Below are 19,351 nucleotides of genomic sequence, written 5' to 3' on the forward strand. Positions count from 1 at the left end.
TGTGAACTGTGTGTGAAGGAGTGTGGGAACATGCTGTTTCCATCCATTAACTCTGATATTGCTGTAATACAATGTGAACCAGGGCCATAATAGCTTCCTTTGAAACTGATGCTAAAAAATAATTTGCTCCTGGTTGTTTCCCATTTGAACAGAGGAACAAAACAGAACAGGTCAAACAATGGATGTCAGCACACAGATGTCTCTGGCTCATTACTTGTAACTCTGTCCACAGTGTTACAGATTACTTCCATGCGTGACACTCGCTAACAGTAGGAACATTTGACAAAATAAGGGCAGCAAGGCAACAGCAGGGGTATTGACCCCAATGAGTAATATACATAGAAGAGGATAATATAAGATGACACCTTGCAATTCAAATCAGTCTGCCAAAGCCAGGAAATGGTGAGACAGGGCATTGTTTCATTTATCATCAGCTGTTTTGACAGAGTAAATAAAGATGATGACAATAAACATGACTAATATAATAACGCAAAGGAACATCACATGCGGCCTGGGAAACAACTTAGGGGAAAATACAGTAGTTACTGTCAGCAATCTACATTTGATGATGCCTTTCTCGCATAAGACTTGATCGCCTGATGTCATGGCACTTAGTGACTGGACCTATTTCAGCAGACTCATGCTCCCTGCCCACCTCATTGCCCTGCAGTGTATACAGTTGGGTCATAAAGTGACAGGCCTTTGGATGCTGTCACCAGTATAACAAAACCCTCTTCTGACGTTCACCTAATCCAAGACAGGATCCAGAAGGCCCCTTGTTTGATAGTTATGTGTCTTGTGTGTGTTTGAATGGAGGTATTTACAGTGCCCGTTGCCATAGCAGTGTTGTGTCTGAATCGGGAATCGGTTACATAAATGTAGATAGATCGTTTCTTCTACACACACTCACACACACACACACACACACACACACACACACACACACACACACACACACACAAAGTCACACTTTGTAGTCTCTGGATAACAAATGTTAAAAGATACTGATTGAAGTTGACCCGACACTAGATGACACTTGCTCCGTGCCACTTGTATCAAAAGAGCTTGAAACTTGGACAATGGTAATTAATTATATTTGTGCAAAAAAACAGATAAATAGTTCTTCCACCACAAACAGTTTTTTGTAAAGGAGACACAGTCAGAGAGAAACAACTGTGCAGTGGAAAGTGTAGTGTTTTCATAATAATGTTCTTGAACACTGTGGTCAGGGTGGAGAGTGGGCACGGCTTCAGAAGTAAAGATCCGGGTTCAATTCCCGACCCACGCCAAGAACCGCTCTACACTGAATTTTGATTAGATAATTACCTAATTTACCCATGACCAAAGTCTTTCATTAACCTTAAACAAACCAATTTTTCGTATCGTTTATGGAGTTATATCACTGCCAACACTGTGTGTACACAAAGAGGTATTTTGAGTGCTGAGATTTGATCGTGCACACAATCACACTGTCTCACTTGCTCTTTCAACGCTTCAACCCTAAAATAGCAAAGATTAATGAGTGTTCACTCTTGTGTTGCCTCCCATGCCACTCAGTCATTCAGTAATTTAAGTGTTAGGATGAAGTGTGCATTATTTGAGAGCATAGATTAGATAGCAAGAATATTCAAGATAACTTTCTTTACGATAATTATAAGTGCAGCTGTGATGGAGAAATACTCTTTTTATTTTATGAAAATTTCTCAAACATTTTGTGAGATCAGTGTATTCGAATGCCTTTAATTGCTTTTCACCTCCCGTTTTGGGATACACTTTGAAAGACTAAATCTTTTTGTCCGAGTTCCCGCGTGTTCTGTCTGCGGAAAGAAAATTGTACATACAGTGAGATAACAGGAACACGGTGTACTTTATCTGCATGCCAGCTGTGTGGTCCAAATCAGCACGAAAACCCTGGCTAGGTTTGAATTTTAGACACACGCAACTCTGCAGCAGCGCATACAGAAACAGGACACACACAATCGCTCAGACTCCCCAGAAGGCGGGAGTCAGGGTGAACAATGCTGGTGGGATGATGACACGCTGTCCTCTCAGGATGGGAACAAGGTCAAGGGAACAATCAGCCCTGGAGGTAGAGAAAGGGAAATCAAAGTTCAAAATTGTTACAATAAGGCATGCGCTATGAAATAAGACATCTAACTGGGTTGAATAACCTTTTTCTCCCTGACACTGAAATTTGTAGTCTTCACCTAAAGGTTGTTGCTGTCGGCTACTTCCTGCTGTGATTACAGTTTACTGTAGTATGTCCCACATTTAATCACACCGGTCCCATTCAGTCCTGGTAGCAAGACAGTATCCATTTCACCCTGGCATTCATTCATTCATTTCTCACAGTAAAAAAATAATAACAACATAATAAGAGGATAGTACTATTCTCTATACTGTGCAAAAAAGAATTCAAAGGATATTTTTTGGCTCTAGTCTGAGCGGATTATTATTTTTTTATTTTGCAGTTGCTTCTTCAGAATGGTATTTTGTTGGGAACTTTGAACTTTGGAACTAAACAACTCACACAAGCTCTGTTTTTGACGCAAAGCTGTGATAATATTCTGCAAAGCATAAAAGTCCACCAGGAGGTTGACTTTTTTTTAAATTTTATTTAATTTTTAAAACATTTTCATAATAGCTTCAATCAGTTTTCTTTAGAAGGCCTTAGCGAGCACAATTGAAGTTCAAAATTTATAACCACTGATTTGAATAATTTCTTTTAAGTTGTCTTTTCACTTATGCATCAGTTTACTTCTAGTGGAATTCGTTTTACATAAAAATGAATGACGCTATGGCGCTGCCTTTTAAAGATACTGAAGCTAATGGTTTTGCATTATATAACAAATTCAATGAGGCGTGCAACTTGGACTTCAGCTTGAAGTGAAAATCACAGTGAACAGATGCTTTAATCTTGTCTGTCAGTCTGCAAATGGAGGCAAAGAGAAGAGTCAGATATTCCATGTCTATTATGTGTTGTTTACTTCCACTTGGAGGTGAAGCACGACCTTTTCATGAGAGGGTGTGTGACCCACATCATTCCCGGGCTGCCGCTGTCGGAATCTCATTCGCAGCATTCCTCCCTTCCCTCCTGAATGCCATACATCTCAACCCGCCACGCTGCTTTCCTAGAAATCTTTTTTATGGAAACCAGCCCCCTTCCTTTTGACTGTGAATCCAACTCCTGTTGCTGCTAATTGGCCCAAAGAAACACCTGCACCTCATAACGCCTCACCTCTTTAAATAGATGTAATAATTATCTTTATCAATGTGTTACCACATACAGTGAAGAGCTCAGCACTGCAGATCTGTAAGCAAGGATTGAAAGGGAGTAGAACTTGTTTCTGAGGGTTTGGCCACCAGCCCCATGTTGCAACATCAAGACAGTGTGACAATGCAATGAACGTCACTCACATTAACGTCCAAACACGTCACAAGGAATGCTTTTGCAGTGACTATTCTGTACATTAACATGACCTCACCTTAATTATATGCGAATGAAAAGAATGACTGGTTGAACAGGAATGCTATTAGTAAGTAATTGAACAATATAAAATATAAAAGTTGACACCTGCATGACCTCGGTGGAAAGAAAATAGTGAAGTATGTCATGTCTGTGTCAGAACTGCAATGGAATAAACACACTGTATAAGCATATTAAATCCTACTGGACCACTGTAATGATATTTATTATAATATGTAAAGTAATTACTGTATCAACACTGGCTCTGCAGCTGTAATAACTTAAGATATTTTGATACTAACCACCAACCAACAAAACCAACAAACTAAAAACAATCAAACTAATTATGCGTAGAAAAGACCATACAAGGTCAGCTTGATGACTTATTACTTTTCCTTACTATTTCTTTTAGTAATTAAGCCCATTAGCATGATAGATAGAGATATTATACGATGGCTTCTTAGATGGTTTCATGCATCTGAAGTTCATGAATTGATTGATTGAGTGTACAACATGAGTGCGACTGACCTAGGAAGCATGTGTCGCTAATTTCAAGCGAGAAAACCATCATGTGAATTGAGTCTGACTCCAACCGTTTGCAAGCTTCAGTTCAAACTTCTGCCATAATTGTGTTTCAATTGTTACTGAAAAACAATTATGCAATTTATGTTGGCAATGTAAGAGAATGTATATTCATGCCTCGCCCCATAGTGGTTGCAGCCAATTGGGAATAATTGGCCCACTGGTGCTCCTGATGGCCATTCTGTGCATAGCTGCCAGCTTTGGAAAGAATTATGAGGCTGCATCCATTAAAATTCCATGCAGAAAGGTCATCGGCTGGTCAGAAAATGTCAATAACATTTTAATGGATAGCACCAGTTTCAGGGCTGGGTAACATGACAGCATTTCAGAGCAGCTCACAGAGGTGACGTTGTATCAGCATTGTTCATTAACATCCTGTGACATGGGAAGTACTTATGCAGGAAGCAGCCATCTCCTGAGCTGTGCTGAATAACAGGAGGCAGAGGAGAGTCAGATCAAGTACAACACACACACACACACACACACAAACACACACACAAACTACTCTCCCTCTGAATTAAAATCACATACCCTCACACACACAATGCACCTTTTGTATCTGCTTCATTATGTAGCTTAAGTAGGAATGAATCAGTATCCTGTGTTAAGGTCACCGAGTTTATTTTCAGATATTACTGAATATTGTGGTTTTGCCATTGTACTGTGTGTGTGTGTGTGTGTGTGTGTGTGTGTGTGTGTGTGTGTGTGTGTGTGTGTGTGTGTGTGTGTGTGTGTGTGTGTGTGTGTGTGTGTGTGAGAGAGAGAGAGAGAGAGAGTGTGTGTATTAGCATCTGCCATCCCATTACACAAGCTCAGAAGTTCTCACAGAATTACGCACATACACGATCACACTCCCTCGGCTTCAACCACAAGTTTATTTTACCTCAGAATTTCCTTTTATTTATAAAGGAAGTTGGAAAAATATTTCCTGTGGCAATAATTGAAACAATGAAAAAAAAAACATAACATTAAAGCAGTTATGTAATTACACATCAAAGAAAATTATAGAGGCAAAACATATCAGGGATGTTTTCTCAAGGCTTTTATTAAACAAAGGAAGAACTCTGAGATAAAAATACTCAGAGTATCATTACGAATACATTTTGTGAACCCTTGTCAGAGCCTCATGAAAACTTCACTAGACAACAGCTTCATATATGGATTCGATTGCCTGATAATCATAACAGCTCCCCCGCTGAGTTCAGCATTTGCTTTTGTGATCTCTCTCCCATGTTTCTTTGTTTAAGCGTCAGTTTGTTCCTTAATTAAATCTTTTTTTCTTTATATTTTCTTGTATTTTCTGGCTCTTATAAAGGCCCCATTGTTCCTTCAATACCCCTTGGAGACAGAATCCAGTATTCTGTTTTTTGTCTCCTTTTACTTATTTTCTTTCAACTCTCTGGCCAAGATCTATGAGGAAGTGCAGACACTTATCAAGAAATGGCAAAGATTATCATCAAAAAACCATGCTGTGTCCAGTTGTTTGCTTGGTTTACTAATACGTGCCATGCAAGGAATGCTGTTAAGCTTTACCATGGAGAAAGAATGATATTTTTGCAAGTACACTGAAATTAGGCATGTTTTTGCCCAGAAGATAGTTTCATGATAAAGTCCCTCATTTCTGAAACCATGTGTTTTCTGACTTTGGGATCACATTCCCTCAGGGCCTCTATTCATCAAGGTTCTTACAGTCACTCCTGTGAAGTAAAACGAGGGCTAAAAATACCCTCAATAATAACAATGTGCACTCAACGCATTCAGAAGACTGACAGGCCAATCTAAATGCAATTAGACAAATTATATTTACACACCAAAGGTTTTCAATGCACACCATTGTACACTGTTTAGCTAGGACGCCTATTAATTGTTTAATTTATCAGATGCCTTGGCTCTGTAATTCGTCTGTTCTCATGGTTTCGATCAATCTGTGTAACATAGCCAATTTGGCCACAACATAAAGGGTTATTCATGCATAATCAATGTGTGAAGCAATGTTGAAGCATTTGTTTTTATAGTGACTGGAGGTATTAGACTTTTGAGGTGCAGTAGATGCAGTTACGGTTGTCATGTCCCAGATCATCATTGTTGTAGCTGTACTTTCTTGCTTCTGTATGGAGGATAAATTAAGTGTAAACAGTTAGAACTTGTTTTCACAAAGCAGGGACACAGCTTTGTACATTGAGCTATTATCTTCAAAGTCAAAGTCTGTCACCTGTTATTATCCATCTCTTAGGAGCTCCTAACATGTTAGGACAGCTCTGCAACTTTCCTCAAACTTGGAGTAGACAAGAGTAATTTTTGAAGAAAGTTGATGAAATGCTCATAATTACTACAAACTATTACAAAAAGAAAAAAGAGATATTCAGTGCAGGTAGGGCAGGTTTCATCCTGTGAAAAACACCTTAAGGTCTAAAACTGTATAAATCTTTAATTTTTTGTTGTTGCATAAAACAATCTGCTTGGATGCTGCAGCTTAACAAGCTGTTAACACGTGCCTCACACTCTTTATAAAAACAGTGTAAGGTAATGGACTGACTCACATCTCATTGTGTGCCAAACTAAGCTCTTGTTGTCTGCTGTCTGTTCATTGTCATGGAGATAAAGCAGGAGGTCTATGATGAACAGAATGATACTGTTCTAAGTAAGGATTTGAAAAGCAGGACGGAAGAACGGATCCCAGACTTTATTTCATTACTAAGATTAAGAAATAGAAACTGTTTTTTTTTATTTTTATTGTAATCAGTCTAGAAATAGACAAGCCTTACAAGTCCTTACAATTTCACAACTGATTTAATGATTCATGAGTCTCGTGACTACATACAGTGGGGTCCAAAAGTCTGACACCACTTTCCCATGGGAAAATGGTCTCAGACTTTTGGACTCCACAAAGTAGGTATTTTGGTAACATAATACAGTATGATCCATATTTTCTGTATAGCAAACAACACATTAAATCCAAATTGAAAGTAGTGCTGTCTGGGTTGGTAAGTCACATGGAGACAATTTTGGGAACAATTTCCTCCTCTATTTGCGCACTTTGTAGCTTCCACATCCTGATAAACATATGACTCTGGTTAAGTCTGCAGTGCACCCTTTTTCTTTTCTTAGTAGAAAGTCACAGTGGATACAAATAGAAAAGCCTGAACCAACAATCTGTCTTCATACAGATATTACCTTCACAAAAAGGTTTAAGGGTTAAAATCACATGTAACCCCATTTAACCACATTAATCCCTGGCTACCATCATTTTCACATCGCAAGTCCCAGGCCTGCCAACTCCATACACATCGCTGCCAAAGAATTCGGCCTGACCTTGTGTAAATATCTGACGTTTCGTTTTAGCAGTGCATCTTATGAAAAGTAAATCCAACCACTCGAATTCAGTGATCATGTTCAAGTATCTATTGAGGTTAAATGGGCAGAATTTATTGTTGAGAGAGCTGCATCAAGCTGCACCAAAGGTAATATTTCAGTCACTCTACAGTGATCCTGTAGTTACTGTAAAAAGCTGTGTTCATATCAAAGCTGATCATCATCAGAGCTGCTTTAAACCTGTAGGTCAGGAGCGGGGCCGTAAGCCAGGTTGGATGATGTCACTGCGTCAGTCTGAAATACAGTCTTCACGGAGTAGAGACACACAATGTCATGAAACTGGGGTCTAACAGGTAGCACCAATCTTAAGACTGCACTAAATGGAATGGGAGATTTTCGGGGTCCACATCCCATCGTTCGGACGCCAGCTTGTTAATATGTTTTCAAATAAAAGAAGAAACAGAGGAATGAAAAGGAAGGAAGCAGCCCGAGGGAGGTCTCATGAAGAAAAGCAGCAGGGGTTGAACTGGTGAGAAGTTTAAATACACAAAGACCAAGATTCATTTCTTCACCTCTGGGGTTTCAGGCTGTCGGAGGATTTAGAATCTGAGTTGACTGGGTCAAGAATGTTTCTGAGCCGTGTTTAGAATATTGTTCCTACAATGTGTTTGTTAGTGCAAAGCACAACTGAAGAATGTAAGTTTGTTGAGACAAAGAGACAGACATTTTTGACTTGTCCTATTAGGAAATAGCAGCCCATTGGTAATCTAACCCACATTTCCAAACTCACACACACCACACACACATACACACACACACACACACACACACACAAGCAAACACACACACTATTCTCCCTTGACTTGGGCTCAAATGCTCCCAGATCATGTGCATGTATTTCTGTTCTCTTTAATGTCTTCTTCGACTTATGTTGCAATGTTGGAAACGTGTCTGCCCATATGTTTACCCTATCACGTGCATGCATGTATACATGTTTTGCAGCAAAGACACGTGAGCAACACAAATGTAGTCAGGTTAAACCTTTATCTGTGTATCTGCACAGCCATCCCGCAATTGCTTTTAACAGCGTGCATCCCATGCCTCAGGGGGGCTATATCGCCGTGTGGTCTTTGGCAAATTCTGTGTTTTCTTACTGTCGTCAGTGAGGCATGCGAGCAGTCTATACACATAAGCACGCACGCACACACAAATACACACACCAGGGTTATTTTTAGAAAAGACTCAGACTTTTTTTATGCTCCACTGGCCATTGCCAGGCAGTCTGGGTGTGTGTGCATGGTGCGTCTAAGTCTCTTTTGTGTTCGGGGTGCCCGGAGGGGGGGTCTGGCAGCCAGAAAGAAGAGAGGAAGAGAAACGCAAAAACTTGAGAATAAACCTGTAATTCTGCAATGTTATGGGATTTTTATTTTATTTTAACAAGAATACTCAACTGCACACATGCAGTGACTTTCCTGTACAATTTGATGCCAATCTAAGACAGCCTTGTACACATGGAGCCTGATGAAATGAATGTGATGTATTTCAAAAAAAGCTCCTATTACTGAGAAAAAGTTTAATATTTTTAGTATGACTCATGAAAGGGCTTTCGCTGATTTGATTTGTCAAAGCCCTTACTCACTCCTCCCAGGTAGGATTTAATCATTGTGTTCCTGTAAATTGCAACATCAACTTCATGAATGGGAATTAAAAGGAAGCTCCATTACCATCTTTTATTCTATATGAGTTCATGGTGTTGTAATTCGTAGAGAACTCCTCCTCCCTTTTAACTGACTTCCCACTGACAAAATGCAGAACGTGTATCATGATTTATGGCTCTGCTGTGGGGCGCAGACAGGAGATTTGGCACCGTGTGTGTGTGCATGAATAACAGGGAGACAGGAGGTGAAAAGTTGGGATACCATCTACATTACTTTTCTACCGCTTCTGCAGATGTGGTCAGCAGTGGATGTGTGTTGATTCATTTGAACAGCATGCATACATTTCTATGAAAAATCCCAGTTTTAACAAGAAAAGCAGACACATTTCCCCGTGTGTGTGTATCCATGTTGATCTCATCCAGCTGGAACATAGCAGTCGAGTGTGAATGAGCATCCAGTCCTTACATGCAGACAGCCAGTTGAACAACGGCGGATCCGACAAACAGGCGATCCTCTTCTGATCTCCAACGGCTATAATTTGTTCTCCTTATACCCCTGAATAATCCTGTCCTGGGGGGGCTACATGAGGACAAATGTCCTTGGAGAGGGCAAAGTCTGCGCCGTTTTCCAACTGGTTTCTGTGTTTTCATGGGAAAGCCTGGCTGACAGCTCCACAGGGACTGGGACTCCTCTGTTTTTCTGTTCCCTCTGAGATTAGTGAACAGATTTTTTGAAGTTTTTGATGTCTGTCATGATCCTCAGTGACTTAATCCCTGCTCATGCGACCGCATGTAGCTGCTTTTGGAGGGATTATTTAGATACATTTACTCCTAGAGCTGGATAATTTATATCCAATATCTTATTGAAGAGTGAAATGAACAACTCATGCCTCTACCTGTGTTATCATCATATCCACATTACTGGTGGTCTTCTCTCAAACATTTCTTTTGTGTGAATAATGTCAGGCACCAGATTTCATCCCATTTTCACGATCTTTGGTTAAAAAATATCATATTTTGTCAATATTATCCGAGGAATTAACTTAATCAACATATCGTCTTTTCAAAGAAATGCAAATAGTCAGGGAAAAATAACATCCCTCCCCACACACACACATGCATAGTTTGACAGGTCTTTATAGACATCAAACAGCAGCTCTTAATATATTTTGTTCCTGCTCTTTAGCTTGTACTTATTTTTAGACAGCTCCTACATAACATACACTCACTCACCTTTCACACTCAACTGTGACTTCGGTCAGAAAGTGTTGCAATCTGCATCTCAGTTGGAGGGTGGAATTATGAAAGGATGTAGCAGAGAAATTCCCCACTGCAATTGTTAGGGGAAAAAAAGACTCTCACAGACAGTAGTAATTGTTCTATTATCTAGTTATCATATAATAAGGATGCTACAATCAAGAGAATCAAAAGCCACACGGGTCAAAGTGCATTAACACAATGTGCTCTCCCACATCAGCATTGAACAAGATCTAATTCACAACCCTGACGTGTGTTTCAGTGTTTCAGCTGACAGGAAAGCCTGAAGGGAATTTATAAAAGATATTCTTATTACAACCTTGTCAAAAAAAAATTATAAATGAAAGGTAATTTCGAAATCAGCTTATATTTGCTGAGATCAGAGGGATAACTGCCAGGGTGCTTGAGTGAAGGCTGAATACACATGATCTTAAAATATTCACAGCCAGATAAAATAGCCAACTTTATAATATCATAAAACTGACTATTGTAAGTAGCTAAGAATTAAAAAAAAAATGTCTTAGGATTTAGCTGCATCGAGGAGGTTGATTTTCTATTCTGAATTATGATAAATGAAAGATGAAACAAATCACAGCTAATACAGAGAACCACTAAATAATTAATGTTTCATAAAGCAATTTCATCTAATGGTTTAATCTACTCTGTTCTTTGCAGTTGTCAGTCACTTGAATATCTTAATACAAGGGATTTATCAACAAGGTTCTACAACAATACAAAAGCACAATGGGATATTACTTTGGGCAGCTGGTACATGTAGGGTAGTTCAACACAGATGGATGCATAATGCAGGAAATGTTTGCTCATGAAGCTCAATGTTTATGTTTAAATACAATAATAGTCCCACATCCACAATGTGTACGCACACATTCTTACTGTATGCAGGCATTACCTGCATTACTGTAAGCAATTTTAGCCTCTAACTGTAGTGCCCTTGAAAGCTCAATGCAATGCACATAGACAGACACACAAACAAAATGAACATATCTTTACCAATTTGGCAACACAGGCACAACATTTAGGAATAAAAGATGCGGAAAACAAGCAAATACAGAAATGCGAAACAAATACGGAACAAATCTGCAAAGGCAGAAAAAAGAAAATGTGTTTTCTTAAGTTGCAGTGCTTTGAGCTCTGAGGGCCACAATATATAACCCTTGCTATCAGTATTCCAACCTTATAGGGGTACTCCACCCAAAGTCCATCTTTTGAATCAACACTCACCCGCTGTGGGCTTGAAACGTGAGAGTACAAAGTCTGTAGCTCCCTCGCTGATGGAGAGCAGCAGCTGTGGTCAGTTTGAAACCGGGCAGTTGCCGTATATTTAAATGGTAAGAAAGTGTTAATGGCAGAAAGAAAATGTGTGGAATAAGTAAATATGGAAAGCTTTGCTATTGTACTCCTGGAGGAAGTCGGATCTTTGGGGTTTGAGAGATTTGTAGAGATGTTTTGAACGTCTTTTCCACCATAAAATCTTGTCACCTTTGGAATCCACTGGAACTGACTGAATTCGAGCTGCTGTTCTCTCTCAGTGAGGAAACTACAAACTCTACTGCCAACTTTTAAAACTTAGGCTGAGCATTTTGGGATAGTGTAACACTTAAACCTCACAACAACTCATTGAGTAAGTGAAGGCCAGCCAAAAATGTCCTCAATTTGCCAAAAATATCCTCACAAGGCTGAAACTCAAATTGGGTCCCACAAAGACATTAAGCACACCACCACCATGTGTTACCAGCTGTGGCCAGTATCTAGCTCAGATTCAAATGTGTGTTCCTGTATTACAATGGGTCATTATTTAGAGCCCCTCTCTCTCTCACACACATACATACACAAACACACATACATATACACACACACACACACACACACACAAACACACACACACACACACACACACACACACACACACACAATGGGGCAGCTTCAGGCCATCAGATTAGTGAAGATTGACCCCTTCCCCACCCTGAAGCAACTTCCTTTTTTTGTCTGAACCAATCAAAACGAGGGGTTGGCAGAGAGTGTAATGTGAAACCGGGGTCTATGCTCAACACTTCAAACCTAGGGCACAGTTGGAGGCCAACAGAAACAACAGCCGTAGACCTTCACACTCTCTCACTCTCACAGATTTTTCCTTACTTTGTTATACCCAGACAGACACTGTTTACAAACACAATCTGCTTCATGTACACTCCGTTTATTCGGCAAGACACAGACACACACCTCAGAGGGCTTTGCCATGTGGGACTTACACTGTGGACTGCTGCTATGGATTAACCATTTTGGTGACAGGCTGTGTGTGTTACAGACTGGAGTAGTCTCAGTCTAGAGTAACTGGACCTAGCCACTCAAGGTTGTCATTGCCTATTGGAGCTAGTTAAAGCTAGCCACCGTATCTGCATGAGGCTACAGGACCCTCTTTCTGTGTGGAGGGTGGATGATGCAGTGTGTGCTCTCCTTCCTCTCCCCTCAGCTGAGCTCCGGATCCCCCTGTAGCTGCGAGGTCGGCCCTGAAGGGACAAAGAAAAAGAAATCCAAGAACCTGTAAGTACTCAAGTCTCAAATGATTTTTTGTTGTTGTTGTTGTTGTGTTTGCTCTTTGTGGTCATCCTCACTTTTACCATCTGCTCATTTTGAAAGTTGTAAGCAAAGACCGGCATGTTGAAGCTTTTGACTTGTAGATTTAAAATAAAAAGAGGATTTATAGTTAGTGTGTAAGAAAAATAAGGCATGAGAATGACAGTGAATGAGAAACAATATAATGTTTAATCTTTCATAGTCCTGACAACTACAATGGGATTTACCACCTCTGTGTTCAGTGTTAGGTCATCAGCCTTTTATTTTCATGCTATTTTAATCAACATGTGTTACAGTTTTCACACCTGCTTTAACATCCATTATTTTTAGAGGATGGCATTACTTGTGTCCAAACTAATGGTGAACGATAATGACTTGTTATATAGCAGCCCATGGGGGGTTAATTGAGATTCTAGGACCTATTCTGACAACGTGTTAGCATGGGTGTGATTGGATTAGCGGCTGGAAGATGTTAGGACATGTCCACAGTAGGATGGCTAAATATAAAACCTCTCCTTTTTGTGTTCATTTAGATTAATTTAGGGGGATTGAAAATAGGTTTCAAAATTAGGTTTGTGACTGTGCCCCTTAATGCAAACATTGTGACATGCAAGTGTTTTGGCTACTTTGATATCCTGTGCGACGCCTACACGTTCTCAAAGCTGCAAAATGTAGAAGCATGTTTCATGCTAAAGGTGGCTAATCATTTAACGCTGGCCATAATTTACATAATGAAGTGGTAAATGATGTGTGTGCTGCTGAGGAGTGTGGAACCATATGGGTCTCTCACATTTTCAGTGGTGTGAGAAGTAAGGTGTGTGTGTGTGTGTTGAGAGTGTTTGTTTGAGTGTGTTTGTGTGTGTCAGATGTGTGTGTGTGTGTGTGTGTGTGTGTGTTGAGAGTGTTTGTTTGAGTGTGTTTGTGTGTGTCAGATGTGTGTGTGTTGAGAGTGTTTGTTTGAGTGTGTGTGTGCGTCAGATGTGTGTCGACGCCTCAGTAATTCATCAGCTGTTGAGTGAACTTTATTCACGCTCCTGTTCATCAAGATGAAAGAACATTTCACACCTTGAGGACAATAAAACCACTCACAGTGGCTGTCCTTGGGTCTGATAGCTGCCCATTCTTCTGCACAAGCTGTGTTTAAGGTTGTTTAGTTAACCAGCAGATTAAGTGATTAAGATTCCACAGCTTTTTTTTTTTTTTATTTAACCAGAGTCCCGAGTATGTTGCCCTTTTGTCAGCTGCTGCAAACACCCTCAAACCCATTCTCCTTGCTTTAATAAAACAGACACTTCAAAGAGTACAGAAGTGATTTTTAGGGATAAGAAATGTGTTCTACTTTGCTTTTAAATCTAGTGAGCAGGCTTCTTTTAATCGGTTTGCAGAAATGAAAGACATATTTCCAAATCAGTATTTAATTTGCAATCAGTTTTGAACAAGGAATTGTGATGAATTGTGTTGAGCACACTTCATTATAGCAACATCAAACAGGATTTGCTGAGTTGATTTGTTAGTTCTCATACCACTTTCATGAAGAAGGAATCCTTTGATTCTATTCAACCAAAGACGTGATACACAGAATAAGTGATGCAGTAATGACTCCGTGTGATGTGTGCCTGACAGTTTCTCCCACACATGCAACTCAGCTCTACAGTGTTTGTTGACATAGGTCATGGTTAGCAAACAGTGATTTGTTTCCTAGCAGGCGATAGACAAACATGCATCATGATGTTAGCTCATCTACTATTATACATCACTCTGTTGAGTTGAGGATTCCCTTTTTTGGTCAAAACCAGAACACTATGATTTAATTAAATTTTTTGAATAGTCATAATAAGTTGAAGTGTCCAAATGTAAACAACAGCTTGTGCCAGTCAAATTATTTTTTATCAAACTCATAGATTTGCTTCTACTTCTCAGACAATTTTCTTTTAAGTAGATGTGAGATAAGACACAGAAGCTAGATCTAAAAATGTACTGGGTTTTTGGATGCTGTTCAAGTCCTTTTCTTCTTTATATCCCAGTGTAGATGCTTGAAATACTGCCAGATCTTATTTCATGACTTAGTGAGTCTGTTAGACTGTGTACACATTTTATTATGGGGGACCAGTTTCTACTTTTCCCTTGTTCCAGTGCTAGATGGTGATTGGTTGCTAAGTAAACATGTAATTGCCTTGCCAGGTGCAATGCCAATTACCTTAAATTGGTTCATCTGGGGTTTTTTTTCTTTGCTATTTAAGAGGCATCTGGACTGCTTAGTTGTGACATTGATGAAGGCTGCATGGAAGAAAACAGTTTGTCTTCAGTAGATAAAATGACTTCCTGTTGTTGATGCAACCCTCTTCTGTCATCATTAGTCAATATAAAAAGGATAACCCTCTAACCCCTCTGAGCATGGTGGAAACTCTACATGTTTACACACTTGGCTTCTGTACTTGTTACTGTGCTAATCCTTGTTTCAGTTCAATTCTCAACATCATGAGCCTGAAGTCACTTATGAAGCTTTCTTCATTGCCATTTCTTTTTTATTATGCCACACTGTAAACCTATACCAGGGCCAATAATCTACTCCATCATATTAAGTCACAGAAATAAACACACTCTCAACACAATATCTTTCTAACTCAGGGGAATACAAATGCAATATGTTGCTGCTATCCTATATAACCAAGCATGAAGGAAATAACATTTTTTCCTCCAGATGTTGGTAGACTGATCTATAACATATAGAGAGAGCCAATGGAGCAAGTAGATGTACATCTGTAGCACAGAATCATGCTGAGTTAAAGACCTTTGGCCATGTGCTTTTTGGAGCGTTGTATCCAGTAGCACTGGATTTGATTTTCTTTACTCCACCATTTTGTACATGGTGTGCTGTGTGTTTTTAACCTTTTTGTCGAGTAAAGTTGATATCAATGAACACATGCACCTGAATAGATCTAGATTTCAGCTGAACTTAGAATCACATTCTTTACTTCTTAGGTTTGGGAATGTGGAATCATTTGATGATGGGAGGCTGTTTTCTTGTGATAGACACATTCATTTGGTCCTGTGTAGAGGTGGAGATTGTGATCCTGATGGATTACTCCATGTTTTTGTCTCACACTTATTTGGAGTGGTCTCAGTCTGGCAATTAGTATCACTATAAACAATCTTCTTCTCGCCTTAATCAACATAGTCACCGATGAATTAAACAAATCTCAATACACAACAGCCATTGTAGCAGAAGAAAATAAATTGCATTTTTGCACAAAGAAGTGTAGTGGTACTTGCATGTAAAAGCACGTTACATCTGTCCTCTTTGAATCCTCCTCTCTCCACTGCTACAAAGCACTTGGCCACAGCACAGTGAATTCATTGTTTCTCCTTCACTCATGCATCATTTACAACAACACAGACGGTCTGATCCTTGACTTCCTAAGCATTTTTTCCTCTTCCTTTACTCCTTTTTCCCTACGATCTGTACATTTTCTCACTTCCAGCACGTCTTTTCTCTCTTTTCTTCATCTCTATTTTTTTCACTTTGCTCCCTGTGTCCCTTTTGTCTGGATCCAGCACAGCTGTTTTTCCTGGGATTGTCCACATTATCTCTGCCTCCCCCCTTCATTATCACCTTTTGTTTTTACTCAGTCCAGGTGTTCTGCTTCCCAAAGCAATGAATCCCTGCACAGCCACACTCCCTTTCCCCCCACCCCCATCCGGCAGTTTCCGACAAGTCGCAATAAAGCAATGAACTAATCACAGTCATTTGTGAAGAAATGTGAGCTTTTTGACAGAATAATCTGAGTTCATGAAGATGATGATACCCAATGGCAAACTTTCATTTTGGGTGTATTTTACTACCAATACCTTGGAGACTAGAACTGATATCCAACTTCAGTTCCTGAAGGCAGTAAATATAGGCAGATGGGGAGGGCAGAGAAGAGCAGAGCAAAGTGCTAAATGCAAAGTGTTTATTACAAACACATCGGAAATTACCATTTGATGTTTTTGTTCCTCTGTCTGACATCCAGTATGGTGTTTCTCACATAATACTAATTCTGTGCCATCTCTAGTAGCAGTTCCCAGGCAAATAATTAACATCAGTTCTGGCGCTTTGCTGTCAAGGTGCATCTAATGCCCTCCTTTGTGCTGTGAAACTTGGCCAAGGTGAATGTCATTTGTCCAGTTAGACATGATGTGCAATGACCCTGTTGTAGAATCAGTGTTGAGATTATGTGAGCCACTTCAAGCAGTTATGTCTGTGTGTCATCCCGGTTATATGACACACATCTAGAAATACTTAAATAAAGTTACCAGGACTTACTGACACTGGAATTTTTCCATCCCCTATTTAAACACCTGGAAATCAAAGTGTGGACATCCCATTTTGGTTTAAATGACTGGCACTTCCTATCAGTTTGTTAAACTGATGAAGCCTCAATGCTGTGGATACCTGCAGTTTTGGTTTTGATTTCAGGTTGAACGTCAGATTTCAGCTGTTGTCAGCACCACCACAGTGCTTAATGTATTTATTGTACATGATCAGGCGATTAAGTGTTTTAATAGAGTTTTCAATTGATATAGCATTGCATGTGTCCAACACTGTTGAAGTGCACACATTTGAGGTCTTCTAATGCCATGCCCCCGGATTTTTTAAATGTTCAAACGTCTTCAGCCCCAACTGGCTCTTGCTCAAGTGACATTACTTGAGGCAGTTAATCAGACTTTGCACAGCTTCCTCTGGAGCCACAGAAGGCTTTATACAACTTTTCTTTTCACATATGCAGTAATACTGTCCTACATGTGTAAACAGAGTTCCCCTCAGTAACTGTGTTTACATTCTTTCATTTACTTTGTTGTATAGAGCAGTTGTAGGCTTCATACGTACAGTATTTATAGAACTGGAATATCATCAAGGCTACACAATGTAATTCTGCCTGGTCTCATTAATCAATAGGTGACTTATGCCGTGCAGTTGCAGTGTTTACGTTCACTCATTTATAGAGAGTGGCGATCACAGTGACCATGTTGGCAGTGGTCACATTTAGCTTCGCCATATGTGTGTGACTGAAGAAGAGGAGGAGACTGCTTAGTCTTTGTTTAATGTCCATAATGTTGTCTTCACTATCAACTATCTCCACCAGCATTGAAAATGCAAGCAACCGATGCAGACCAATCATAGTTTTTGTGGTCCTTGTATGTTGGCGTTGGATAGTAGCCGCTGTAGCCCCATCATGTAGCTCTCTCTATGCATATCAGTGCCATACACCCAACCATAAATCAAGCATCAGCATTTCTAGTTAAATAAATGACAACATGTTTAAAAGGTGGCTAAAGCCCCTCGGACACTGTATTTAAAAGAAGAAGATTTTTGAGGTTTAGAGTAGGAACAAGTAGGAACGTAACTTGTCGTTGTGTCTTAAAACTAATCAGTTGAAGGAAGTTTATTGAGAACAAGCATCCGGTGCAGAGAGACTATAAAAGAATATGATATTTCCATGTGTGAGAGAGAGAGAGCTCTGCCACTGCATGTCAGTTGAGACAGATAAACAGGTCGTTACAGTAGTCAGGTCTCTTCTTTTGCTAAAAAGATAAATGTCATCTCAACTCACAAACCCATAAAACTAAAAAAACCTGTCCATGCCTCGGTGGAAGGAATCCGTCCTCTCCAAACACTGCGTGGTGATTGGGTGAGCCCAAGGTCCGCCTTCCCCAGACCCCTTAGGACTATATAAAGCTTCACCACAGCCTCTCAGGGGTTAGAGGAATGTGATTGTCAAACAAACCCCTGGGCCCTGAGCTCCGGCAGTCTTGACACACGCTTACATGCTGTCAAATTTCCACACACACCAAGTGAACCTGCGCACAGGCCGGCACCCATGTTTCATACTATGGTTGATTTCTCAGAGAAGTACCTGGAAAGGTAAGAGCAAGGCGGTGTACCTGTGTGCATGTGTGGGTTCGTTTGTGCTTCAATTTTCATTTTCAAGAATTCTAAAACATCAGAAGGGAGGGTACAAAAGTGTGGGTGGGGGCTGCTTGGCGTCCCACAGGAATAGTTGCTCCAGAGCTGGTAGGAAGCTCTCTGACCTCCACATGGATCTCATTTGACAGTCGCAGTGAGGGAGAAGAATCCCCCCGTGAGGGTGAAGCGCTCAAACTATTTTGGAGGAAGAAGCTTTAACTTCTAACTTGAGGCTGCCCCCTGTTCTTATTATACGCAGCCTGGATTTCAGGAATAGGATTGCTCATGTGGCTTTTGTGGCTAGAAAGGTGAGTTTGCTCAGAAATAGAGCTCTTTTTTTGGTCTTGATTGAGGGAGACGATGAATGTGATAGTGTTATATTTATGGACAAAATTTAGGACAATTCCCTTTTTCACTGTTCTTCTAGGAATATTGCAGTGACTCTCTGATTTGCAGAAAGAGGCATGCCTTTCACTTTCTTATCGTCTTACAGTTTTTTTTTTCATGTTTACGGACTTATCACATCTTTGGAATG

General features: G+C 40.0%; 1 protein-coding gene across 9 annotated transcripts in view; it reads left to right on the top strand.

The window, feature by feature from the left end:
- Positions 1–19,351, top strand: part of rgs3a (regulator of G protein signaling 3a) — a 144,611-nt gene that overhangs the window by 115,738 nt on the left and 9,522 nt on the right. For 8 of the 9 annotated variants that reach the window (XM_056403040.1, XM_056403041.1, XM_056403043.1 and 5 more), the window contains one exon: positions 12,766–12,836. In XM_056403040.1, the coding sequence (XP_056259015.1) occupies positions 12,766–12,836 (71 nt within the window). Of the gene's footprint in view, positions 1–12,765; positions 12,837–18,624; positions 18,775–19,351 lie in introns of those variants that run through there. The other variant, XM_056403048.1, reaches the window with a different exon arrangement.

This window comes from Seriola aureovittata, chromosome 18 (genome assembly GCF_021018895.1).
Source record: "Seriola aureovittata isolate HTS-2021-v1 ecotype China chromosome 18, ASM2101889v1, whole genome shotgun sequence".
Lineage (NCBI taxonomy): Eukaryota > Metazoa > Chordata > Actinopteri > Carangiformes > Carangidae > Seriola > Seriola aureovittata.